This window comes from Oryzias latipes, chromosome 17, assembly GCF_053564925.1.
Source record: "Oryzias latipes strain Hd-rR chromosome 17, Olatipes_Hd-rR_3.1".
In the NCBI taxonomy this organism is placed as follows: domain Eukaryota; kingdom Metazoa; phylum Chordata; class Actinopteri; order Beloniformes; family Adrianichthyidae; genus Oryzias; species Oryzias latipes.
The window spans coordinates 5,403,744-5,430,840 of NC_136253.1; the positions used below are offsets into that span (position 1 = coordinate 5,403,744).

Genomic DNA, 27,097 nt, shown 5'->3' on the forward strand with positions numbered 1-27,097 from the left:
AGGTGAGATAGACACGCCCCCTCCCAGGTGAAGCGCGCAGGTGAGCTGAAGCCTGAAGATTGTCCCGTTTTATGGGCAGGTTGAGCTCGGATGGATCGGAAGTGAATTCCTTCCTTCGCCGGTTTGTTTTTCTGGACGGTTTTTTGTTGTGACCCGTCGGGCGGGAGGGGTCCAGCTCATTTTAGACTGTGATTGTTTGTCGTCTCTCAGTCAAGGACAGAGACATCCAGCTGATGGTAGGTCAGAACTGTTACGCGCTAAATCCGCCTCATTTACCCTAAATATCAAGTATTTACCTGGAACAAAAATACTTTTGATTTACAGGATCGATTCGGTGATTTGGATTTGGAATGTGACGAAGGAGGGGGTGTTCCTGTGAGTTTGTTTGTTTGTTTGTCCTTCAAAACAACAGTTTAGTCGCTCCGTAAATCAACCGGCAGCTGCTGGTTTGGAGTTTTACGCACCAAACCTCTGGACCTGCTGACTGTCAACAGAGGAAATATTTACATCTTCAGATTTACTGAGATTCTTTATTGTTTTGTTAAACTTGATCCTGTTTGGGAGCAGGGCCGGCTCCACATCAACAGGGCTCAAGGGCACAGACGCAACAAAGGCACCCTTTCCAAATGATTTTATGCCTCTTTAGTTCTGGTAGTTTCAAGTCTACCAAAAACATTTGACCTTATTTTACCTTCAAAAGTTGGGCTTATATTTATTGTTATATTGTTTGCTGCCCTCACAAAGCTTTAAATAATTGTTTTAATGACCCATTATGATGAAATGGTGCTTTAGGTGTTTTTAACATGTTCTTGTAGTAATTTTCTCTTGATGACAGATAAAGCTAAAGATATTTAAGCATAGCATCACATTTATGAGTATTTTCTTTATTCAAATAATTATGAAGCAGAAGAGAAGTAGATGGAAAAAAGATTCAGTTTGAAAAAGCTTTCAGATGTGACACTAGCTGCGTTTACTTTGACAAATGTAATCGGAAAGAACGCCTGATTGGAAGAAAAATGCGTCATGTAAACACGCCGTTCGGAATAGTCCGCCCCGATCAGACTCGTTCCGATCAAAATTTCTTTCCCGATGAAGATAGGTAGGTTATGCCGATTGTTGATCCGATCGTGTTGAACGTAAACAGTTCATTTTGGTCATGCGTCACTACTGCTCTGGTTTAACGTCACACATAGACGGCTGCCGGACTCAGGAGAACTGTGTCTCCTAGCAGAGCAGCCAGACTTATAACTTCGGACTGCAATCCAACCTGCCGCTCTGGGTTAGCGGCTGCCGGACTCAGGAGAACTGTGTCTCCTAGCAGAGCTCGGGCCGCCAGCACAAACAGCGTCTGAAGGGCGGTGTGTGAGCTTTTCAAAGCAGAAATGCTGCTCAGTCCCTAGAAACCATTCAAACAATCACATGGATTTGTGTTTCCAGTCGGGTCCCGACAAAATAAAGGCTGATGTTATTCCCACATATTTACGTGCAGCCGAGATGCGGATTGAGGCATTTCCAGCATGGATTTTTATGTTCATCAAAGGCTAAATGTTGTTAGCACGTGTTAGCCTTATCCTAACCCTTCTTCCAGCTCTGTTGTTCCACAGAAAAAGCACTGACCACACGGATTAAAAATAAAATGAGTGAACAGGCGCTTCATAATATTCATAACATTAATAAAAGCATGTTTAGAAGATCACCTCGTATATTACAGAGCTGCTGCATGAATGTATATGGCAGCAATGTTGGTTTACAGTGGGACTCATTTCCTCTTCAGGTATTTTCAACACTACTGCGCATGTGCAAATGATTTATTCTGACCGAAAGTGTGACCATGTGAACATTTGTTCTAATCTAATCTAATCTAATCTATTTGTTCTCTGCCCATGTGCACGGTTGAATTTTTATTCCGACCATTGATCCGATCAAAATATTTTGCACATGTAACCGCGGTTATTGAGCTAAGTTTTAATGCTCCGCTCCATTCTGATGCATCCACTTTCAGACCAATAGATCCATGAACGTCTTTGTTTTCCTGGTCTGAGCTGGATTCTGAATCTAAACTGCACGGCTGGGTAAATCTAATATTGCTCGCCATTTTTGTTGCACCGCTAATGTCATGTTGGGGCTGTAAGGGGCTGTAAGCTAGTGGGGGAGAGTGTAAACAAAGGGATAATGGGGAGTGAGGGAAGTTTACTCCTCTGTAAACAGTTCCACCCAAAACACAGACTGAGTTTCTGGAGAGGCAGAAACTGTCCTAGAAAATGACAGTTTTCTTTTTAATTAACTTATTTATTCATGGCTAATAAACGACAAATATAATTAACAGACCACTGGAAATGCATTGAAAATGGATCAAAATATCTAAGATCAGAGTGGGACTTTAGGCCTTAAATTGTTCCATTTGTTTGTTGCTTGGGGCCCTTAAGCAAATGCATGCAAAATACTGGACCTAAGGGCCTTTTAAATAAATGCATTTCAACCGTTTCCTTTTATATTTTCCTCTTTGTTTCTATTTTACTTGTGATATTGCCTAAAGAAAAGCTCACAAGATCAAACTTAGTTTATATTATTTAACAGCTTAAGTTAGCCTTTTTAAAGACCACTTGGAATTTTTAGGAGATCTGCTGAGAGTTCAGAGCGGATGTCAGAGGCGGTTGACCCCTGGTTCAGGTTCAGTTCTTGCTCAGTCAGGTTGTATTATTATTATTATTATTAGGGCTGCACGATATGAGGAAAACTTGCGATATGCGATATTAGTGATCAATATTGCGATAACGATAAATTTGCGGTAAATAAACAAATAGAAAAATAAACAAAAACATCATTCCCATTTCATTGCAACAGTTTAAAAATTATACTCCAAATGACCCTCATCGACATGGGGGACAAGCGTCAGGGTGGCTAACCCTGGTCCTCAAGAGCCTCAACCTTGTCTGTTTTCCAATTCTCCCTAGACTGCTCGATAATGATAACCAAAATCAGGTGTGTTCAGTCAATCAGGATGTGAAATCACTTGAGTCAGCCAATCAACAGCAAGCTGGTTAAGGGGAGCTGGAAAACAGGCAGGGTTGAGGCTCTTCAGGACCAGGGTTAACATAATAGGCTTCCATCTGATTGGTCAACAATGGGAAGGCGTCCATCTGATTGGTCAAAGCATAAAGGGATTTATTTGATTCGTTAAATGCTTCAAGCTGCTAGAAGATTGTTTTAACACATTTTGGGTTTGCGATTTATTGCGATATTCGCCGTCTTTTGCGATATGCATATTGCAGAGCTGGATATTGCGATAACGATAAATTTGCGGTATATTGTGCAGGCCTAATTATTATTATTGGTTGAATGCTGTAAAGCATTCAACCCTTTGTTTTCCTCTTATGCTATCTTCCGCCGTTTTTCGGCACTTAACTCCTTCTACAATTTTTAACCTATTTTAACCATTCAACTTTTAAAATGTTCAGCTCCTTCATCTTATTGATGCTATGACTTTTGGTTTTTCAAATCCTTGTACTTTTTAAGATTTTCCAGGTTTTCCGGGAATTTTTGCCCTATTAAAATACATAGGGAAGTTATGGTACATGAGGTCGCCGGTTCAAGACCACGTTCGGACATTTCAAATTTTTCCACCATTCAACTATTAAAATGTTCAACTGTTTCAACTTATTTCAGCTATGACTTTTGGAAATTCAAATCCTTCAACTTTTCAAGATATTCCAGGATTTTCCAGAATTTTCCAATATTTTTCTCCATTAAAATACATGGAGATTCCTTGAAACCTTTGTTTCTTTCAACCATTATAACTTTAATATGCCCTTAGCTAGAAACACCGCTCAAACATTAAACTGCTCACAAGACTTTGGACTTTAAAATAAATTTTGAAATGATTATGGGATGGCAACACCAACTACGCTTTGGCAGCCATTTTGTGCCTAAAATTGAGGCTATTTTAAACTTTAGTTTTTACCTATTTTAACCATTCAACTATTAACATGTTCAACTCTTAAGCTTAATTCTTTGAGCTATAACTTTTGGTCCTTCAAATCCTTGAACCTTTCAAGATATTCCAGGATATTCCAGGATTTTCCAGGATTTATGCTCCATTTAAATACAAGGATAATCCTTGAAAACCTTTGTTTCTTTTAACCATTGTAACTTCAACATGCTTTCAGCTACAGACACCATTCAAACATTTAAATGTTCACAAGGCTTTGGATTTCAACATAGGTTTTGCAATTATTATGGGATGGCAACACTACCTACAGTTTGAAAGCCATTTTATGACAAAATGTGAAGCAAATATTGCAATAAACATCATCCATGGCTGGAACTGAACATATTGAAATTCACTGGATCTGGACATATAAGGAATGTGGGCGTGGTTAGATAAAAAACTTCATTGGTAAGGACGTCCAAAGGTTTACTTTTCCGATTTGTCTGAAACTGACGTTGATTTGTTCGTCATCCCCAGGCGACCCAAACATAAAATGGTTGCTATGGAGATAAAATTAATAACAAAGCCGTCATTTTGAAAAAAGTGGATTTTCTGTCAACTTAGAACATGTAGCTTTTACCAATATGATACTCTCAAACAAAGTGTTTTTTGGAGTCAGTTGATGATGCTGATTCCAATGCTAACACTTTTAGCCATTTTAGCAACATCTTCAAATTTTCAACAGTTCAGCCATTTTTTCATCAACTTAAGCTTTCAGTCTTAACTCCTTCTACAATTTTTGACTTATTTTAGCCATTCTACTATTACAATGTTCAACTTTTTCAGCTTATTCCTGCTATGACTTTTTTTCAAATCTTTTAACTTTTAAAGATATTCCAGGATTTTTGCTTCATTAAAATACATAGGAAATCTTATCGCTTGACTTCTTTTACAGTTTTCTACCCACTTTAACCATTCTACTTTTAAAATGTTGAGCTCTTTCAGCTATGTTCCACCATTTCTTTAGCAAATTCAACTTTCATTCACCAATACAGCATTCAACCCTGCATTTTCTTCTGGAAATGCAGCTCCTTCTAGTTATTATTATTATTATTATTATTAATATCTGCTCTTTAATTGTTGTTTGAATCAATGCAGACAACTGTCTTTCTATTTTCTTTTAAAAATAAATTTGACATAGTAGACGGATGAGGTATAGGGAGCAGAGATGGAGGACTTTAGGGTAAATTCACGTTGTTTTTTTATTAATTTATTGGGAAAGCCTTCAATAAACGTAAAAAGCAAAGATGCTTGCACCAGATTGTAGGTTAAGCTAATTTTCACCTGTAGTTCCTTTACAAAACATTACATTATGGCCAAACATTAGAAACATATTTACCAAGTTAAGAGTTATTTTTTTAAAGAAATGCAATATAAACCACATTTACTAATTTACAACAAGACACCACAAAACTATTTTACAATTTAAATGGTGAAATACCCGCCTGTTTTATTGCTGTTGTTAAAACTGTTGTAAACATAGTCCAGTCCTCTCATGATGCTTTGTAAATTTGACTTCTGCCTCTAATCCAAGGATGTGTTAGACCAGCAATGACTCTTGACCTCCCTACCACAGGCTTAGGCAGCATAGGTACATTATAATGTCCTTCAGCACAGATTTATGATCACCCAGCTTCAGCTGCACAGACACAACACACTGTGAGATCCTGGAGGTCATTTAAACAACCATAGAAGGCTTAGAAATGACTAACATGGGTGGTGATTCTAAAGGTCTAAAGACTCGTGTTTCCTCTATAGACGTCATCAGCGGTCATTGGGAAGTGTCAGTTGGAAAAGGATAAATCCATTTCCATATTTTGTCATGGTTTCATTAGCTTTGTCGTTTCAACAAATGATCCAAAATTCATTCCAGTGGTTTTCCAGCTGTTATCACTACATTCAGTGTGTTTCTCATATATCTGTCTCATTTTTCATTTTCAATTTCAGTTTATGTTTCAATAAAGTCTCAATTCACTGTGAGAGATGAGCTAAAGACACGACTTTATAATCTCTCTGAGATGTGAAGTAAGGAAAACCCTTTAAAACCCCTGATTTGTTTACTACATAAATACATGGCTGTGTTAGTATGTGAAATCCACATATGAGAAATGATTTAGTTTGTTTTTAAACTGGTATTTGGTCATTTTAGCTTTGATTTCTGGTTAAGACAGAAATAATTCTGGGTTTTGTAGTTTATTAAAAAATGATCATAAAGTAAAAGCCTGGGTTACTTTGCAGCTCTGACACATACACCACTGATAGTTAGAGGCTAAATTAATAAAGAGAAATACATGATAAACCCATTACTGCTACCATGCTATACATGAAAGTGGAAAGGCTGCTACTTTTCCTCTAAAGTTTACAATGAAATTATTTATAAATATTATTTTCATCTGAGAATTGGGGAATAAATCCAGTCAGGTCCAGACCTTCCTCATATAATGATCATTTTGTCTTGTGTGTGATGGATGGAGAACCCCAGATTTCTGCTCTACTTTGTGTTGTGAGAATAGAGATATTTAAAGAAGAATCAGCAGGTTTTCTCAGTGAGCTGTGAAGTTTTGATTAAATGTAAGATTTTTTTTTTAGCCCAAAACAAGTCTGTTTGGTGGAAAGTTGAAGATTCACTCAAAGCCTGCAGATGCATCTACCAAAGCACAGGTGACTTTTTTATCAAACATTATTTTACCTGCAAGAGAAAAAAAAATTATTGTTTTTTTCTATGGATTTGAAGTGTATTCTGACAGGATTTTAAGGAAACTTTTGAACTTTAAGGATATTTCCGTCTCCAAACAGACCTCTGTTTCATCACAAAACCTTGAAATTCCTGCTAACCATGACGACCTGATGGAAAAGTCATCAAAGGTGCGTTCACGTTCCCCTTCATTCTCTGATCATTTTGTGTCTCTTCTTTTTGGAAAGAGGGAAGAAAGATTTAAACTTCAATAAGAATGTTTCTAAAGTCAAATGTTATACAAATAAAAGCAGCAAAAATGAATGGGAGTTGTTGCCTCTGTACTAAAAGTTCATTTGAAAACTGTTAACATTTGTAGATGGTAACTCCGGGACACTAGATTTTCTTCCATACAGCTGAAATCAGAATACAGTAGCTGCACTCAGTTTGAACAGTTTTTGTTTTGGGAGATTAGAAACCTGCTAGAATCAGCCGTTCTGGAGTTGCTGACAGACATGAAGCGCAGCAAATCCCTGCTTGTTGATCAGCTGCACCGCTTTGTGCTCTCAGATCAAAAAACAACTCCATAACCATATGTAATCTGTAATTCTTTCATAAATAGGAGTCGGGAAAGTCGCTCAGCGGGATGTTTAAAAAGACCCTCAAACTGGATCAAGCAGACAGAAACTCCCAGGTTCTTGTTGTTGATCGTATGGTTTGTTTTCTCTCTTTGAATTATCTGAATTTAAGCAACCTTTTTCCGCCGTCAGGAGGATTTGTCGTCACAAAGTGAGCTCTCTGGGAGCACAAACAGTCTCTCTAAGACAAAGGTGAGGCTGTGCAAATAAACAGTTTGACACAAACAGTTAATGTATAAAAGCAGCTCATATGACTACCAGAAATGATCATTTCACAGCAGTGATTTGGACGATGACATGTGTATTTATAAAGCTCCAACGATGGGAATGGCTTAGCGTAAAGTTTGAGACTTTCTGTGACTTTCTGTCTTCCAGGAGTCGAGCGGCATTTTAGGTCGGATGTTTAGAAGAAGCCCGAAACCCACTGAAGCTGGATCTCAGGTGTGCTCTTTGGAATATTGTTGCAAACGAGAACTTCATAGTAATCCTACAGATTCATTTGATGTTTCATTTGTTTCTTTCCCAAAGGAAGATTTGTCTGCCAGCAGTGAGCAGACGGGCAGCACGGACGATCTGTCTGAAAACCCCACCAAGGTGCGGTTTAGCAGCCCTGTCCAGCTTTAGCAGACCCATAAATACCTGCTCTAAAGTAATAAACTGCTATTTTTTCTGAATTGCTTTTTTTTAGGAAAGAAGTACGTTCTTTGGTGGCATGTTCAAGGAAAAAGGAGCTAAATTTCAGTCTCAGGTAGAACATTTCAAACAGTCATGGATTAGTGATGACTCTGCTTAAATTGAGCCAGTTATTAATGCAATCATATCTATATCTCTTTTCATTTAAAGGGCCTATATCATGCTATTCCTAAGCCTTTCAGAGTAAACTATGCTGTATACAAACTATCCACATGTATGATGATATATTACCTTTGGCACACTTTAGAACAAATGTTTTATTAAACATTAGTTATTTTGCAGCTAATTTTTCGATCTCAATCTCTGAGCCTTTCGCCCTTTTCGTGACGTTAACCTTAGAGTCGGCCTCGTCAGCGTGTCTGCGCTTTGCCCACGAACACAAACAACAAGATGGATGGGCAGATTGTGCTTAGAAAATGAAAGCGTTTTTGCCGATCACCACTAGCTCCGTGGAGAAAGTGGGTGTGTGCGTTAGCCTGGAAGGGGCGGTTCCTCACTTTGTGACATCACAATGTGAGGACCTGCTCGTCTTTGTGGGCTGGCAGTAGGGGTGTACGGATCACTAGCCACGGTTCGGATCACACGTGTACCGCGTGGCCTCAATTAGAAAATATTTTGGTGTTATAATACATATTGTTGTTTTTTCCATTTTACTCATCCCAAAGATGATCCAAACCGTGATTCTAAAACCGTGACACGATCCGAACCGTGAGTTTTGTGATGTTTTGCACCCCTAGTTGGGAGGGGCTGGTGCTCAGAGAGCAGGTTTTTACTCATAATACTCAGAAATGCACAAATGAATTAAAATACTGCTTTGAGGTTGTTGTTTTTGTGTGGAATGACAATTATAATACACTTAAAAGCTCCAAAAAGTGGATTTTTCATGATATAGGCCCTTCAAATGTGTTGGATCAGTGCATTTCCTTTGTCAGCAAGGGGGAATATAAATGTCTTATTACTTTCAGCTTTATTCCACAAGCATGAATGTAATTTTCATAATTTTCACCAATGCGTCTATCTTCTAAAGCTGCTGACGAATGCAAACCTGTGATTTCTGTCAGCTAACATGACAAGTCCAAAGTTTTCGGTCCTGGTCTGTTTTGCTGCTTTAGGAGGATTTCTCTGTAGAAGATGACCTCTCTGGCGGCGACGCTGTTTCCAACGAGCAGTCTGTAAAAGTAAGGAAGAAAGTTGATTTGTAAAATGGTTTTGAGGCGTTTCTTTTAAACTACAAGACGACCATTCAGAAAAATAATCTAAAATAAAATGACCTTTTAAAGCAGGGGTGATCATTATGTCAGATGTGATGTTAAATCGTGGGCCACATATAAAAATATAGTTTGCAAATAAATTAGTCATCTGCGTGAAATCACTTGATTGACATGTAGAATGGCCAATCGAACATCCTCTTAAACATGCATCACTGTGTCTAAATACACTGAGCGCCGGCTTCCCGGCGGAGGACCTCTATGGGCCAAAGGGACGTTTATTGAGGCCCAGGCCGGCCCGCGTATCTCCTCAAGTGTGACGGAAACGGCCCGTCTGGCGCAGGCGCCTGGGAGGGACGGCTGGGTGTCTGACCCATCCTTCCGAGGGATCTGAGCCCACTCAGGCAGCAGAATCCACAGTTCTAATTATGGATTACTGCTAAAATAACATCAATACACACAACAAAGCTCTCTCCTCACAAAGTACTCCTACTGTGCAGTTTTTGAGTTATTGGTACACAAACAGTATTTTTGACAGAAGATATATTAGAAGTTGCATAATTCCAGGCCATGATTAGTCTAGCATTTTATTCTAAAAATACTGTATTAGATGTCAACTTTTTAAAGTGACCTTGATGCGCATACTGTCCCTCTTGGTCTGGTCTGGTCTGTATTGGCAGATCTTTTGGAGCTTGTCACCTCAATTGTAGCTCGCACGCCAAAAAAGTGTGGGCAACCCTGTCTTAAAGTCAAAAGGCATCAGTTTTTATCTAGATGTTCCATCGTAGCAATGACTGCTCATGTGCTTTAAATTTCTGTTTAATTTAATATGCTCTGCTGTGTTTATTCAAAATGATAATTTCTCACATTTTTATATCAGGAACATGAACGAAAGGAAAACTCTCCTGTGCAAAAGCCAAAATCTAAACCGGTAGGTCTTTTTATCTTTTTTTGGTATTCTTTACATTCAAGCGTAATAAAGCTAAATAAGAATTTCTGAAATTCTTGTTTGGCTCAGTTTATTGCTGCATCTTTCTGTGTAGGTTGATGTTGAGGTTTGGTTTTTGCAGGAGACTGCAAATGGAATGATGAAGAGCACGTTCTACACTGACACTCAGGTCGGTCCTGCTCCATGTTACCTGCCCTGCCGATGTCTGGATCTAAAGCCTCTCACATTTGAAGTTTGTCATTTCCTCAAAATGACTGAAGGGAACTCCTTCTATATAACCAAAATCTTATTTTGTCTATGATCTATATCAAGCTCAAAGGCAATCTATCCTCTTAAAAAACAGAGAGCACATATACGAGGGTTATAGATTGATATATGGATGAATAAAAGAACTAAATAGTACTGTTTTTTTCATGCTGGCTTAGTTTACAGACATTAGACACACATGTAAGAACAAGGAAATCCTGTTTTTTTTTTTTAATTATGATGTTGTGAAGGGTTTTTTAATTTAAAAACCTGTCTAATTCATCAACAGGAAAATTCCTACAATGTTGAGCAGGAGACATTAGCTATTGAAGAAACCAAGCAGAGTCACAAACAGGTTTGTTCAGCTTCCAAATGTACTTTGTTTGTGATTCAGCCAACAGTTTGGTTTCTGCTGGTTGGTTTTCTGAACTTCAGTTTTTTCATTCTCAGAGTAAATTGGCTGGAGCTGTTTCCAAGCTGAATCCATTTCACTCCGCAAACAAAGTAAGTCTGATTTTGCAGAAAGACATTGTGACGCGTTGTGTAGCTTCACTCATGTCTTCTGAGGAATGACGCCGTCCTTTTCTGGGCAGCATGAGAAGCAGACCGGATCTGATGACGAGGTTCCTGCCGGCAGCAGGAGGTTTTCCAGTGACAAACCGGTACTTTAGACCAGTGTTTTTCAACCTTTTTTGAGCCAAGGCACACTTTAACCTTGACAAAAATCCCGCAGCACACCAGCATTCAAAAATAAAAATAAAAACAAAAAAGGAGAAACTCATAGCCTGTATTGCTCTACATCTATCTATAAATGGCGGTACCGTCATTCTTATCAAAGTGTCTTTAATAGAATCAAATAAACACAAAGAAAAAAGTATTTTATGATCTTTCATATTAACTACTCAGTGTTTTATCAGGGCCTGTTTGGATGAACAAAGAGATGATATTCTGGAGATGGGAAATGTTTTTAGATCAGTTGATGAAGGTAATTTCTCATATCTCGCGGCACACTGGTTGAAAAACACTGCTTTAGTGCCACCTGATCCCAGTTACCCTCACTCAGTTGGTCATATTTAGAGGTGATACAAACTGATTAGTGACGTCAGTTACTCTAGTTTCTTATGTGGATCAAACAGTCTGGTTTGTCTGAGTGGCTCATGATAGAAAAATGGAAAATATAAACCCTCATGTTGGCATGTTTGCTTTACATAGTGGAGTTTTCTTTTTATTTTTTTTCTTATTCGGTTATTTTGATGTTCCCTAACATTAAAGTGTTTTAGTGATTACAAAGGGCAGCAGATGTCTGACCTTTTTCCTGTAAATCTGGCTCCTTTTCAGAGCGCTGTGGCTGAAGTTGCATCCAAACTGAATCCGTTCCACTCTGCAAATCAAATAATTCTTCAGAGAATGTGTTGGTGCAGGTGGCTTAAACTATAAGAAGTGGTGGCGGTACTTTAATGATGACCGGGCTTCATGATTCTTGCTGATGTTCCACATAGAAAATGACCTTTTACCATTAGAAATCAGTGGGAGGGTGTCTCCAAATGTTCTCCTGGTAATGTGTTTACTTTGTCAGAAAAATCTCTCAAATCATTTAGTGAAGCCTTTCTTAAATAGGTGTTAGGTCATGTACTCGCTGGTTTTCATGCATTTCACTGCAGCTTAAATATCTGCCATCAGTTACCTAATTCTCAAACCCCATTTTCCTAGTCCTCAGCTGGCTCCGTTTGGGTTTTGTTGGGAACAGTGGTTTCACATGGACTCTTACTCAGTTTTTTTTAGAAACTTACTTTTTTGTTTGTTGTTTCCTGTAGGAGCTCTATAGAGTGTGTATTTAAGTGTGAAACATTAGATTTCCTCTGAGTGAAATAAGTGGTTGACATAACAATGCCTGAAAACTCTTTACTTGAGCTGAAATTCACTGGAAGAAGTAACAGAAAAATCTTTGAAAGGTTTTCAAACTGATGTTTACGCCTCTGTTTTTTAGAAGAACATTGAAGCTTCTAACCTCACTTTGTTTCAAATGTAATTCTCCTGAAGCTCCTCCTCTCCCAAACTGCAACACTTCCTCTTAAGACTCACTTCAGTACACGGAGTCACCGCATGTGTGTGTCCTTGCCAGGTCAAAAGTAATCCAGACAGGGAAAAAAGTGAAACGCCACCAGTTCCACCCGGACCCACAAAGGAGGTTTGCAAACAGGAAAACGCTGCAGCTGCTTAGTAAAAGTAGATCCTTGTAAAGTGTCCGGACTTCATGGTTTGTGTGTGTTTTACTGCAGGAGATGAAGAGAACCTCCACACACAACAAAGTGAAACCAACCAAAACAGAAGACCAGGTACGGTTTATATTTTGTATGTTTCCTTTGTTCTGTGAAAAACCAAAACAACTTTTGTCTTTGATTGTTTTAAATGATAATCACTAAAAAGTTAGAACTATATTTTTTTCTACTCTGGGTGTTTGGTTCCATGCAAGAAAAAAGAAATGTGAGTTTGGTTTCTAATTTCTGAAAGTTGTCCTATTGGAAAAATCCGATAGGTCTCTAATGTTCATAATCAGTACACTTTAACTGTCAGAGACGGGCTGTTAAAAAAAAAAAAAAAAAAAAGAAATCAGGAAATTACATTGTATAACTTCTAATGATTTATTTGTGTAATTCTTTTATTGAGTCAATAGCTAAAGTGCAACTCAATACTTAAATGTATCTTTGTTTCCATTCTGTCTCTAACAGTTAAAGAGTTTTTATGACAAACATTACAGACCAAACTCGTCTGTTTAGGGGGAATAACTGACTAAATCTGTCTCTTTTTTTGCTTCGCTGTACAATATTAAGTTAATTTAATGACACATACAGTTTTATGATGATTTTGTCAAAACGAAAATCAAATGTAAAATGAGAAGTTTAACACAAATAATTGTATAAAAACATTTTTGGTTTTAATGAAGCAATTATGGTTATTTTTATGAATTCATGATATATAAAATGACTTCAATCTGCAGAACAAGAGCTCCAACACCAATACTGAAGAAATGATCGACAAGGAAGACAATCCTCCAAGTCACAGACAGGTTTGCCAGCACACAGAAACCGTAACTTCTCCGAAGATTAAAAAGGGATTAACTACTAATTTTATTTATTATTATTATTGTTGTTCTTTGAGTAAATTGAAAGGAGCAGTGTACAGTTTGCAAATATATAGTGTTGGTGTTTAAGAGCAGCAGTTTGTTTTGTCTTGAACTAATACCATCATTTTTTTACCCCGACTTTGTGGCTTTGTATCAGCACTCCGTGGTTGAAGCTATGTCCGAGTTGAACCCGTTCCGCTCTGCCAGTAACCGGGTAATTATTCTGGGATGCTGGCTGGTCATGGTGGAGGGGATGGTGAGGGTGGAGGTTCTGGGTCTCAGGAGGAACCATCTGCTTTTCTTTTTGAGACCTTTTTACCCTAACAGTTCCAGGTCTGACATGTTTAATCATACTCTGAATAAATTGTTAGGTTGATCTGATGGACATGTATTTTTGTCACGGATCAAACCATGTTGTGTTAAATCAGATGTTTACATTTCGTGGTTCAAACCCATCATTTCGTTTCTATTTAATTCCAATTGAGCTTGAAAAAGTCTGTCCATTGATGCTGACTCAAAAAGATTTTCTTGCAAAAAACAATGATTCTATCAGTAACAAAGAAAAAAACAATGTGATATATTTCATTATGTTGAGTACTTGAATAATTTTTTTCTATCAGACACTGGTTTGTTTTGTAAAACGTACCGACATGTTTCAGTGGAATACCTTCCGCCTTCGTCAGGGTCGTCATCAGGTGGTGGTGTGTGACGTCTTTAAAAACAGATGGTTGTGACTGAGGCGGAGTCACCTGTCAAACTTTGACAAGTGACTCCGCCCCTTGATGTCCGTTCTTTGCTGGAGGATGTTGCTCCAGGTGTGAGAGAGCAAGAAGGCCCCCTCATCCCTGTTCATGGAAGTGTGGGCTCACTTTCTTATCTCCACCACCTCCATGATCCGTCTGCGGTGTCTGTTGTCTTCAGTGCGGAGGACTTTGGCCTTTTCCCAGTCCATGATGTGGTTTTCTTGTTTGCAGTGGTCCTTTATGGCTGATTTCATGTTTGCTTGTACTGCCTGTTGTCGTCTGGCTCTTGTTAGTATTTTATTTGTTTATTTCCTTGTCAGAAACTGACAAGGAAATCAGAAAACAAAGGAATGGTTACATTGCCATACATCAGAGGAATAACAGAACACATCCACAGGGCCATGAAAAAACATCACATCAGCACCCCTGTTTAACTGTATAAAAAACTCAGGCAACTACTGGTTCATTCAAAAGACCAGATGGAGCAAAATAGGAAATGCAATGTCATTTATGAATACTATGTCACACCTGCAACAAAACATACATCAGAGAAACAGGACGCACCTTCATCACAAGAAAAACAGAACATCAAAAAGAATGCAAAAAGGAAACAAATATAATACCAACAAGAGCCAGACGACAACAATAATTTAAGTACTCAGTATAATTTATAGGAACAATTTACTTCATTGAATTATTTCATTATGTGTTTAAGTATTTGTACATGGTAAATGGTGTATACTTATATAGCGCTTGCTACCTTCCTCGAAGGTCACAGCCCCTTTCACACACACATTTAAACGCTGATTGTGGCTCCGCTGCCAAACACTGGAACCAACCTCCCACCAGAGGCAAGGTGGGGTTCAGTGTCTTGCCTAAGGGCTCTTTAACACATTAGTGAGCAAGGCAGGAATCGAACCTGCAATATTTCGATTAGAGGTCGACAGGCCTGCCACTGCTCCACTGCCGCCCCCATTTGTTGTTGTTCTGAATTAATTCAAACCAGGGACTGACTTCTCAAAACTCTTAAAATCCTTTTATATACTAACAATATGGTATTTTTTCAATTATAAAGGTTTAAAAGCCAACGTTGTTTCTTTTTTTAGGCCAATGAAAACACAGAAACGCCCAAGGAAACAGCAGAACAACTGGATCCAAATCAGGTCTGCTTCTCTGCTGCAGCTCTCATGACCAGCCTTCCCTTTGGCATGTCTCTGACAATACTTCTTATTTCCTGTTAATCCTCCTGGCATGTGTTTGTCTGATCCAGCAGGGAAGGAGGGCAAGAAATGAGGCACCACTAGTCACACCCAGACCCACTGAAGAGGTATGCAGGCAGCCAGCGGCTCACCGCTTTGACTCGCCTCATGTCTTCATCTGTTGCTCTGTTGCAGGAAATCAGGGGCGTGTCCCCAAACCAGGTCCAACCCAGGAAAACCAAGGACAAGGTAAAGCTTATATTTCAGCCCTAAAACACGTGGTTCGAATCCTCTGAAGATAAGTAAATTTAGAGTTACAAGTTGAACACATGAGAAGGAATTGTTTTCTGACAGTATTTGGTGGAAATGTTTGTGTGTGTAAAGGAGAGCAATCCCAGAGAGAAGAAAGAAAAACCTTCAGAAGGTCCTGCAGAAGTGGTTGGAGCCTCTGTGGAGGTAAGCAGTCTCAGCAGAGAAAATATTCCAGCTGCTATTGCACTATGTTAAACCTGATAAAAAATAAAAGTGTAACGATTATTTAACTTTTTTCCCCCCTTTTTAAGTTACAATACTCGGACAGAGTATTAGAGCCACCAAAAGAGAAAAGATTATGAGAATACTTTGGGGAAAAAATTATAAATTTGTGGCAGCGCAGACTCTTGCTGGAAGGGGCTGTTCTTCAGTTTGTGATGTCACACTGTTAGAACCCACTCGTTTTGATGGATTGGGAGGAGCTGGTGGTCAGAAAGCAGGTTTTTAGAGGAATACTCAGAAATGCATGAATGTTTCAAAATGATTTTGCATGATGTAAGCCCTTTAAACCTTAGCTTTTCTTCCTTGTTGCAATACATAAGAAAGGCGTGTCATCATACATGTATATAATTAATAATTAATAATTAAATTAATAATTTGTGGGGGTGCGTGGTGGGGGGGTGGGGTGGTGGTCTGGCTTGGCTTGGGGGGGTGGTCCCTTTGCCTGTGCTGGGGGGGGTTGGTGGGGGGCCCTGCTCGGGTGGGGGGGGCCCAGCGGCGCCGGATGGGCTGCCCATCTGCACCTGGGGCTGGGATCGGCCCTTCCCTGGCTCTGGGACGGGACGGGACAACCCGGTCGCTCTGGGTGTCACCCGCTTCGGCTGCGGGGTCTGGGGTGGGGTGGGGTGGGGGGCTTGTCGGCCCTGTCCTGTGGGGGGGCGTTCTGGGGGGGAGGGGGGGCCCATTATTAGTACGGGTCGGGGGGGCTGGCGGGTCGGGGTCTCCGCTGAGGCAATCAGTGGTTGCCTCGGCCGGTTGGCCTCCTCGGTCCCGTCGAGGCCTGACCAGAGCTCTTCTAGGGCCGGCGTCTGGGGGTGGGGGCCTGGGCTTGCTCCGGGGGGGGGCGACGCTTTCTGGCTCCTCTCTCTCTGTGTGGGGTGGGTGGTGCCGGGCCTGGGGTGTCGGCGCCTCCGGGGGTGGGCCCCTGGGCTGGGTGGCCCTGGCCCCTTTGCTGGGGGTGGGCTGGGGGACGGCTGTTTGACCACCGGGGGACAGTCTACCAGCTGTCCCCAACTTACCCCCTTCCTTATATAACCTCATATTAGGGTGAGGGGGTAGGGGGTCTAGCCAGCGATGCGCCTTGGGGGGGGGCTACTTGGGAGTGGCCCCCCTCCTATGGTTGCCGTATGGAGTGGGCCCCCCCTCTTTCGGTTTTATTTGCACCTTAGACATGTAGGGTCCTTGGTAGGGGGGGTGCTTGGACATCACTGCAAGCAAGCAGCAGATGTCCTCCTGGCACCCTACCCGCCAATTTTAACCGCACCTTAGACATTTAGGGCCCCTTGGTGTGGAGGGTGAGGGGACATCACTGTGAGTAATCAGGAGATGTCCCCTTAGTGCCCTACTCGCCAATTTTAACTGCACCCCCCCTTAGTACACACACCCCTCCCCCTTCAATATATACATTCAAACATAAACACACACACATGCACACAAACACCCTCTCAAACACCCATACACGCACACACATTTTACAAGGAAGGTGGGACCTGGGTCCATCTGTCCCCTACCCCTTCCCTGGTGGGGGGTGCGGGCCCCTTGGCGATGGCGGCCGTGTCCCTTGGGTGCCGGCTCCCTGGGCCCGGCGGTGCTCTCTCCGCACGGTGGGGGGGTTCATATTACACCTGAGCCGGGGGTGTTCGTGTCCCTGGGGGGTGGGTCCTGGTCCTTGCCCCTGGGCGCTGGGCCCCGCCAAACTTCCAACATGGCCGAGCCTGGTCGGGCCATATTTATAACATCCCTTGTGGGCCGCCCTTTTTTCCCCGGGGTTCCCCCCTCCTGGGCGGGGGCGGCGGGCCCCTGCCTTGCTCCTACCTGGACCAACCGTGGGCCGGGTGGGTGGCTGCCTGGAGTGCGGAGCGGGTCTCCCTTGGGGGGTCCTGGCTCGTACCTGGGGTCGGGGCGGGGGGATGCCCGGAACTCCTGGGTGGTGGTGGGGTGCTCGTCTGGGGCTGTGGGCGTCCCTCTCCGGTGGGGCCCTGCGTTGGGCTCTTCCGGCGCGGCGGGGGACTGCTTTCCTGGCTGGGCTGGGGCGGCGCTCTCTTTCCCTCTGCGCCTCCCTGCTCTCTGGCTCTGGGGGCCTCGCGGCGGTCCTGCTGGCCCTGGCCTGGGTGGCGGTCTTGGTCGCCCGGGGGGCGGTTGTTCCCTGCCTGTTCCCGTGTGGCGTTGGGGGAATTCCGGCTGCCGCTGCTGCTGCGGCGGGGGTATGGGTGTGGGGGTGGCTGGGCGCTCCTCCTCTTTCTTTTCACATTCCACCATCCATTTTAGAAGAACATAAACACTCACCTGAGCACAGGTGTTAGCTCACCTTTGCACTAATAGTTTGCATGATTGAATGAATGAAAGATTTCACACTAGTTGGTTTAAAGGCATAGGTATGCGTTCGTGAACACTATCTGTTTTGTGTGCATGTTGACATGTGGACATTTTTGCGGCTAGCAGGTGTGTTGATAATATTTGAGTGTGTGTGAACAGGCCCCGCCCTTTTTGTACTACATTTGAACCGTACCGTAACGATAAACAACCAGTAAACCTGTCTGCTCTATGCTGCTTCATGGTCTTACCCCCCTTCCCCTCCTATTATCACCCTCCTACCCCCCCCCCCTCTCTCTAACGTCCCTCTCTCTTCTTCCCCTCTTTCCTTTTCCGTCCGGTCCAACACCAAAGATTTTCAGACATGATTGAAATTAATAAAGTTTGGCGTCAATTACAAAAGGGGTTTATTCAGACATACCTTTGGTTTGTCTGAAGATGAATAACCCCTCTTGTTAAAATAAAATATGTCCAACACAAGAGGCCCTCAGCTCTCATCTGTTTGCCTAGCTGTTGGACAGGACAAGTTTAAAAAAAAAAAAAAATACATGTATATAATTATGTGTAAAAGTTCACAGTATTTCTTTATTTTTCCTCCTGATATTTTTCCACATTGTTTATTTTGTTGAACAGATAAATGCTAGAAATAAAAAAAAAAAACTTTTTTTCTGTTAAATTTGTCTTTCTGTTCAGGTGAAGACAGAAAGTATTTGTGACAGCCATTCTGCCTAAATGTGACTCTTTTTCAGTTCCACTTCTCCTATCAGGTGTTTTATGCCCAAGATGTGCAAAACACACGTGACGCCTTCAGGCTTCAATCAAAAGGAGATTTTTTTTTTCTTTTGTTCTTTGTAGTCAAATTTGGACTTGAATTCTATGGAACTTAGTAATAAAGAAATGGTAAAACATTTTTCTGTTCACTCTTGTCAACTCATCCATTTCAGATCTGGCTCTTGCATCAATAGATAATAAAATGACTCATCCTATAGTTCTTTGCACGTTTGTCTATTAACTGATTATTAATTTATTCTCATTTAGGCATTTTATTTTGGGAAAAAATAAAACGTCACGATCCTTTGATCAGTTCTGAAGTCGGGTCTGCATGTGTTGTGGAGAACTTATCAACAGTCAGGAAAAGGATGTCGGCACCCATCCATGTTCTCTCTCTTTTTTTTATCAGACTGAAGATGAAGATAAAGACTCTTCATCAAAAGAGGATAGGAGAGAAGAAGATGACAAAGACAAAACAAAGGTAAGTCCGCTGCATGTCTTCTCATCTCTTTCTTCTTGATGATTTAAAAGATGTGTGATTTTCACAGGTCAGTTCCAGAACAAAGCCTCATTTTATTTGACAAACTGTAGACTAACCCAGAAATCTTCTTTTTTGTGTTTAGACCAAAGTTCAGAAACCCAAGAAAAACAACCCGTTCATGCCTCGAGTCAAGGTAACGTCTGAGAATTGTTTCAAATTGTTTCTACCATGTGTGCTTCACCTTGATTCACAATCTTTTTTTAGATTTTGAATCTAGTTTGGAGACTTGGAAGCGTGTCTTTCCCTAAAGATTGTTTTTGACATCAAATATCACCAGACAACCGGAATATGGTTGCAGGGCTGGATTTTAGGCTCATGTGAGGGTTTTATTTATCCATCAAATAAAGTTCCTTTTATGAAAAACATTGAGGCTTTATGTCTTTGAACTGTGGCCTTGGGTGTCATGAACAGAGAAGTTAAGGAATCAGGAAATCAATTACTTTACCATTTAAAAGTCAATGAAATGGTTATTTGTGGCATTTGTGAAGTCCACATGACAGCTGCATAAAGTATTTCAGACTGTTGTTTTGATTTTCTTATGTAAGAGACAGGAAGTGCACTCTTCCTCTTCTTGCAGACAGAGCTCATCATAACATGGCAGAGCAGCAAAACGTTTTATGGAAAGTGCAAAACTATTATAGTTACATACCGGTACTTGAATGAAAAATCAAAAATCATTATTTTTTCCTCCATGATAAGTTTTTAAATGGTTGACACTTGTGTGTATTAACTGGGACGCCATTCAGACATCGCTACCAAATCTGAGTTTGACCTGGTGTGAACATAGAAAAGTACCATTTTATTCAGTAATGGCTAACAGCGATTGTTAGACTGCTAAACTCTGTATTTTTCTGCTCTCTGTTCTCTAATGTTCTACTTGTTTGGCCGTTCATGAACAGGATCCAACACTGGTGTGGGAATTAACGTAAAGATCTTTAACAGAACTAAATTCATCGCAATGTGGAAGAAATATGGAAGCATATGTGTCTTTCTTAGAATCTTTGCCATAAAATTAAATTAAGTTTTTGGAAAAAGGATTTGTGCTCCTTAAAAATGCTTATGAAATGGGTGTTTAAAACAAAGGAGAGTTCATTGAGTCCATGGGATGAAAGCCGTGTCACACAACCACTACGTTTTGCCTATTGTTCTTGTATGAATTTTCAGTCTTTCGTGACACGTGTGATATGCGTGATTCAGAAGTGTTTCTTGCATTTGTCATTTGTCGACGTGTGCTGACGTCCATTAAGGGCTTTGGCCAACAGCTCTTTATGTGAAATCAGTTTTGAGCATTCCAAAATTTTTGGTCTGTTGAGAATTACGCAGTTTGCGCGTATTTTATGTCGTTTATATTTAACTATTACGTAAATCTTACAGATTTTGTGTGAGTTTTGATAGATGGATGCAAATTTGTGGCTTTCAACAACCGTTCCACATATGTCTAACAGACTTTTCACGCATGTACGTATAACTTTTATATTGCGCATACGGCGCAGATTTCGTGTTCAGATTTTGCAATGCACAAATCACAAATGAATTTCATATTAACAGTGTAATAATCGCTCACGGTTCCTGTTCCACATTGATTTGCGTGTTCTTTGAGTGGTTTATTCAAACTTCTTTCATGGTTTTAATTTGGTTCATTCGTGATGCATCTGTGAAAATGTCACGTAAAGACCACAGCTTTTCTGAATTCCACGTATATTCAGGCATGGCCAATTTTCATCCGTGCCATATGCACAGAATGTACATAGTGGCTGTGTGACATGGCCTTTAGTCATGACATAAGAGCATTTCTCCGTCCAACTAACTCTTTAAGCTGCTTATTTTATCTCTAACCCATCAGTCTCATTCCTTTAGAAAACATGAGACCTTTTCATGTTGTTTTGATGCTATCGTCATATTTTCTAAATGTGTTCTTGCTTTTTGAGCCACTTCACCATCCGCTGAGGGCAGCTCTTCAGCTTAAGTATAACATTTGACGGTTTTATTTTGTTATTTCAGGCTAAAGTCAAACAAAGGACTGCAGAAGACAGAACTGCAGGGAACGCTGCAGAGGTGGGTCATTGTTTGCGCTTTGCTTCCTTGACGTTTTCTTTTGCTTATATGCGGAAAAACTCTTTACCACCCAATGAGCTCCGAACTGTGGTTAAGGGTTTGAAAACAACCTTCGGGTCCAGTTTGTCTCCAGGGTATCCACTCCACTCCCAGTAGACGTTTTCTTCTCCTGTGCCATTGTTAACATGGAACCCTCCCCCACTCTGTCACAGATGTCTGTGCATGTATTTACCATGAAAGATGAGAAGAGATTAGGCCACTATGTCCCCAAACATGTTTTTCTGCTTCCTTTTTCATTGTTCAATGAGGTTTTTGGCCCCTTTTACTTCTGCAGAAACAGCACTAACATAATTTTTCTTACCTGCACTTCCCAGTCAATATATAGAAATACAGTGTTGAAATGTTAGAAGTTAAACTGGGGAAAGGAGACGTTTTTACTAGTTGATTTAACTTTTATGTACTCCACGGTCCTCTGTCAAAACTGTACTTCCATGTAGACGTATGTCCAAACAGGAAAATAAAACGATTTGGTTCAATTAGCATGTTATTTTTGTGTTTTGATAGAATGAAGGCGCCAACAGGTCTTTGTTTGATCGACTGGAAGACTTCCGTATTGACCCCAGGCCACCTGAAAACAATGAGGTCTGTCTGACAGTCTTTTTCAGTTTTTTCTTGATGTTTATTGGGTATAAATTATTTATTGCAAGTCCGCTAAAACCAACCTTCTCTTTTAGGATGTGGAGAATCTTATGGACTGGTGGAACACAGTGGAATGTAAGCTTTATCTTTTTATATTTCTCCTCTTCTTTACTGTAATTTTAACAAAGGTGGGAAGTAATGAGTTACAGTGGGGCAAAAAAGTATGTAGTCAGCGACCAATTATGCAAGTTCTTCCCTGTAATTTTCCTATATACTTCAACAATGAGAGACAAAATGAAAAAAAATAAATAAGAAAATTACTGTCTGATTTTTAAAGAATTTATTTGCAAATTATGCTGGAATATAAGTATTTGTTAATCTACAAACGAGCAAGATTTCTAATTGTCACAAAGTGAGGAACAGCCCCTGCCAGCACTGCCCTCCAGGCTAACAAACACATCCACCTTCTCCATGGAGCTACTCTGAAAGGCTTAAGGAAAGCCTGATAAAGGTCCTTTAAACATGAATGTAAGACTCTGAGAGCAGCTCCTCCAACCTTGCAGCAAAATAAAGAGACGATCATTTGTTTGCAAACTTTAACACTTAAAGCTTTTAAAGGTTCAAGGGAGAGACATGTGTATTCCTTCATGTTTCACGTCCTGCTCACATTTTTTAGTGTTTTTATCTTTATAATTTATGTTAGAATATTGCATTACTTTTTCCTTTTTAGCATGGGAGGACACACCTCAAGATGATGACATGACGGAAAAAGAAGAAGCCAAGTAGGTGACTTTCTCTTACTTTCTGCTAATCTGGGAGATTGTTTTTTTTAATTTTCTTCTCCTCCTCTCAGAGCGTTTGCTGTGACAGCAGATAAAGTGCAAAAGGGCATCCGTGTCTTCAACAAGCTCTTCTCTGAGCGAGGCGAGAGCCTCTGGCAGCACATCATGGACCTCAATGCCCTCGCTGATGGGCTGGACAAGTTTAACAAGAATACCAAGATCGCTCAAATCACCGGCGGCTCCACCAGCGCCATCGGGGGTGTTGCAACCATTGCTGGCCTTGCTTTGGCTCCGGTCACCATGGGAACCTCCCTGATTGTGACGGCTGTAGGATTGGGTGTTGCCACAGCAGGAGGTCTCACCTCAGCAGGTGCTGGCATCTCCAACCAGGTCAACAACTCCATGGATCGCAAGAAAGTGGAGAAAATTGTAGAAGACTACCAGGAGAAGATCGCTGACTTCAACAAGTGCCTGAAGTTCATCAAGCAGGGGATTGACAACCTGCGCAAGTTCAACCTCCTCAAAATGAAAAATCATGCATACAACCAGGACTTTCCTGCACTCTCGAGTAGTTTCTATGAAGATGGCGCCATGGCAGGAAAGGCCATCCTCATCAACGCCAATGAGATTATGCGTGTGGTGCAGATTGCCAACGTGGCAGGAAGCACAGCGGCCAGGGCAGTCCAGGTTGCCAGTATGGCTACGGGTGTGCTCACTGGCCTTTTTGTGGGTATGGACATCTACTTTGTGGCTAAAGACTCTAAAATGCTGAAAAAAGGCGCAAAATCAGAATTTGCTGCAAAAATCAGGGAGGTGGCAGAGCAGCTACATGACGGCCTGGTTGAGCTAAACACCATTCGATTTGAACTGCAGTCCACTCAACCCGAAAACAACACCGGCGACGATGGCGCAGATGTAGACAATAAGAAAACAAAGGGTGGGAACAAGTACAGCAGTTCAGATGAAGATGAGATCGACCAAATTAAAAAGCAAATCAAAAAGGACAATGAAAATAGAGAATACGTTTGACACGAAACGTTGGAAAAGGCATTAGAATTGTTGGAAAAAAAGAGTCCCAATTGGTAAACCATTTTTTTAACATTTCTGTCAACTAACTGCATCCTCATGCACAGGTACGAGACGTCTCTTAAATGGTTCTTGCCATATCTTAACAAGTAAATCCAAAGTATATTTTTTGTTTACCTTTTTAAATATAGAACAAATGTTTATCTTGAAAGAAAGGTCCTGAGCCATTTTGTTGAGATGGTGACTTTTCAGATTATATAGTTCAAAAATTAGCTGTTTGTTTCTCCATTAGTCGTGCTTTTTTATGAAACTGACAGTAAATGGAGTTTAAACATGATGAAAATTACATTTGGACAGAAAAACCTTTTATTCATTTTAAAAACATGCATTCAATACCTTTTTAGGCTAGATAGTTGCAGGTTAAATATTGTACCCTGAAAAGGACAAGTGTTTATTCTTTCCAAATTATATTTTAGAAATATAGTGGATTGATGTTTCTTACTTCATTAGCCTTTTTTTTGCCAACCATAACATCAAAAAATGGTGTTTCTTCTTAGAATTTTTGTATTATTAGAGGGAAAGTTTAAATGAAGAACGGAATAAAGGATAAACTTTTTTTTTTTAAATCTGTGTACACATGCACTTTTGACTTTTTTCCCTCACCCTAACACATATAAATATATCTATCTTAAATTTAAGGGTTTTAACATAACTAAAGTTTGAGACTATTAAAAAGCTTCCACAATTTTTGTGGGTAAATTTTACCTAACTGTGTTTGCACCTTTGTAGACATTGTTTTAGCAGATCATCTCAACTCGATGTTTTCCACTTGTACGTTTATGATCTGTTACATTATTTTAAATCCAGATCTTGTTTTAGGTTAATGAGCACCTGAGGTCTAGAATTATGAACCGCATCATCACAACAAGGAAGACTGTTTCTTTAGTTTTCACCTTTGTGTTTTAGCATGCTGCATGCATCCATCTTTATTGGGGTTTTATTTTTTAGACATTCCGAGCGTAATGTAATTGTTATCTGCTAGTAATAAAATTAAAGGATGGATAGACTTTGTTTTCAATTTGCTTTCTCAAAAGCTAAAAGTGGTATAATGCCTGTTGATTAATGAGTTTTTGAATTGGTGTACAGCACAACAAGATTTCTACTGTACAAGGAGCTCTAGTAATAGGTTTTTTTTGTCTTCACACACATATAATTTGTAAAATAAATATATAGATAGATAAAACAATCAGGTTTAAAGTGAATCAAATGTTTAGTGATGGGAGTATTGATATAAAGGTATTGAAATATATGAATAGATCTCAGGACATCACCAAGTTTGGTGTTGACTATTAAAGTATTGATTACTAATTATTAAATGAGAAAATAAAAGTCTGTCATTTCTAGATATCTTTGTTGGGTGAAATACTCTGGTGTTTTGTGCCCATGCACCCCAACCCACAGCATATTGAACTGTCCCATCAGTTATGTAACCAGAGGAGCTGTGAGTTGTGCATGTTACCATTAAGGCCATGGCACATGGCCACTATGTACATTTTGTGCATATTGCACGGATGAAAATCAGTCATACGCGAACATATGTCGAAAAGAGAAACGTTTCACAGATGTATCACAAATGAACCATGTTAAAACCACGGAAGAAGTATGAATAAACCACCCAAAGAACACATAAATCAATTTAGAACAGGTAAGATGCGCAATTATTGTACTGTTGATAACCAATTCAGTAGTGATTTGTGCATAATTACGTAATTTGAAAGTGATATGTGCGCCGTATACGCAATATAAAAGTAGTTGTAACAAAGGTGTGGATTACTGTCTCAAAGTGCTTTCTTGATAAAAACGATTGACTTTAGCCAGCTGCCTTAACTAAAAGAAGCTGAGTCTCACCACTGAACTGATCTGCTTGTCCAAATTAAAACCATTGTCCATCTTCACTCCTAAGTTTGTGACAGTAGATTTAACAGATGGAGTGACAGAACCCAGAGCTATAGGGTGTGACCCATTGTTGGCACTGGGGCCGAAAACATCACTTCTGTCTTTTCCTTATTGAAGTGGAGAAAGTTAAGACCCATTTTAACCCATGAAGTTTTTAATTCCTCCTAGCAATCAATTAAAGAGCTGATTGAGAAGAAGCCTCTAATGAAGAGTAATATCAAGGACCCAATTACGTCGCCCGGATTGGCATCACCAGGGCCCCACTCTGGAGCCAGGCCTGGGGTTAGGGCTTGCAGGCAAGCGCCTGGTGACCGGGGCTCTTCCCACGGGCCCCGGTTGGTCTCAGCCCGAAGGAGCAACGTGAGAATTGTTTGCGGTGCATGTTGGACTCCAGCAATGCTGCCCTTTTTTACCGGTTCTGTTCATAGTTTTTATGGGCAGAATTTCTAGGAGCAGCCAGGGGCTGGAGGGGGTCTGGTTTGGGGACAACAGGATTTCCTCTCTGCTCTTTGCAGATGATGTTGTCCTGTTGGCTTAATTGAGCCAGGACCTCCAGCATGCATTAGGGCGGTTTGCAGCTGAGTGTGAAGCGGCTGGGATGAGGGTCAGCACAGCTAAATCTGAGGCCATGGTTCTCGACAGGAGAAAGGTAGTTTGCCATCTCTCTGTGGGTGGAATGTCCCTACCCCAGATGGAGGAGTTTAAATATCGTGGGCTCTTGTTCACGAGTGAGGGAAGACTGAAGTGTGAGATTGACAGGCGGATCGGAGCGGCGTCCGTAGTTATGCGTCCGCATGCGTATCGATCCGTTGTGGTGAAGAGAGAACTGAGCCAAAAAGAAAAGCTCTCAATTTACCGGTTGATCTTCGTTCCAATACTCACCTATGGTCATGAGCTCTGGGTAATGACCGAAAGAACGAGGTCCTGAATACAAGCGGCTAAAATGAGCTTCCTCTGTGGGGTGTCAGGGCGCTCCCTTAGAGATAGGGTGAGAAGCTCGGTCACCTGCGGAGAGCTCGGA

At 40.7% G+C, this 27,097-nt stretch overlaps 1 protein-coding gene across 18 annotated transcripts; it reads left to right on the forward strand.

Moving 5' to 3' along the window:
• On the forward strand, positions 1 to 25,187 carry apol1 (apolipoprotein L, 1). Of its 18 annotated transcripts, none has more exons than XM_023965290.2 (31): positions 54 to 236; positions 325 to 375; positions 6,578 to 6,649; positions 6,785 to 6,853; positions 7,285 to 7,356; positions 7,433 to 7,492; positions 7,676 to 7,741; positions 7,829 to 7,894; positions 7,989 to 8,048; positions 9,106 to 9,171; positions 10,082 to 10,132; positions 10,272 to 10,319; positions 10,686 to 10,751; positions 10,847 to 10,900; positions 10,990 to 11,058; positions 11,735 to 11,788; positions 12,519 to 12,584; positions 12,676 to 12,732; positions 13,395 to 13,463; positions 13,678 to 13,734; positions 15,370 to 15,426; positions 15,534 to 15,590; positions 15,658 to 15,711; positions 15,847 to 15,918; positions 19,487 to 19,558; positions 19,701 to 19,751; positions 21,620 to 21,673; positions 22,238 to 22,315; positions 22,408 to 22,447; positions 23,043 to 23,094; positions 23,166 to 25,187. In XM_023965290.2, the coding sequence occupies exons 1-31, from the start codon at positions 234 to 236 to the stop codon at positions 24,121 to 24,123; spliced, it is 2,721 nt and encodes a 906-aa protein (XP_023821058.1). In that variant the 5' UTR covers positions 54 to 233; the 3' UTR covers positions 24,124 to 25,187. The 18 variants fall into 18 exon arrangements, with proteins under 18 accessions (XP_023821065.1, XP_023821058.1, XP_023821059.1 ...); XM_023965291.2 differs by having other exon boundaries at positions 15,537 to 15,590; XM_023965293.2 differs by lacking the exon at positions 13,678 to 13,734.
• Positions 25,188 to 27,097: the final 1,910 nt, after the last annotated feature.

Bases quoted from the DNA above. Each gene is read 5' to 3' on its own strand.
- apol1 (XM_023965290.2), top strand. The intron at 22,316-22,407 runs GTCTGTCTGACA...CTTCTCTTTTAG, and splicing joins GGCCACCTGAAAACAATGAG to GATGTGGAGAATCTTATGGA. The intron at 22,448-23,042 runs GTAAGCTTTATC...TTTCCTTTTTAG, and splicing joins CTGGTGGAACACAGTGGAAT to CATGGGAGGACACACCTCAA.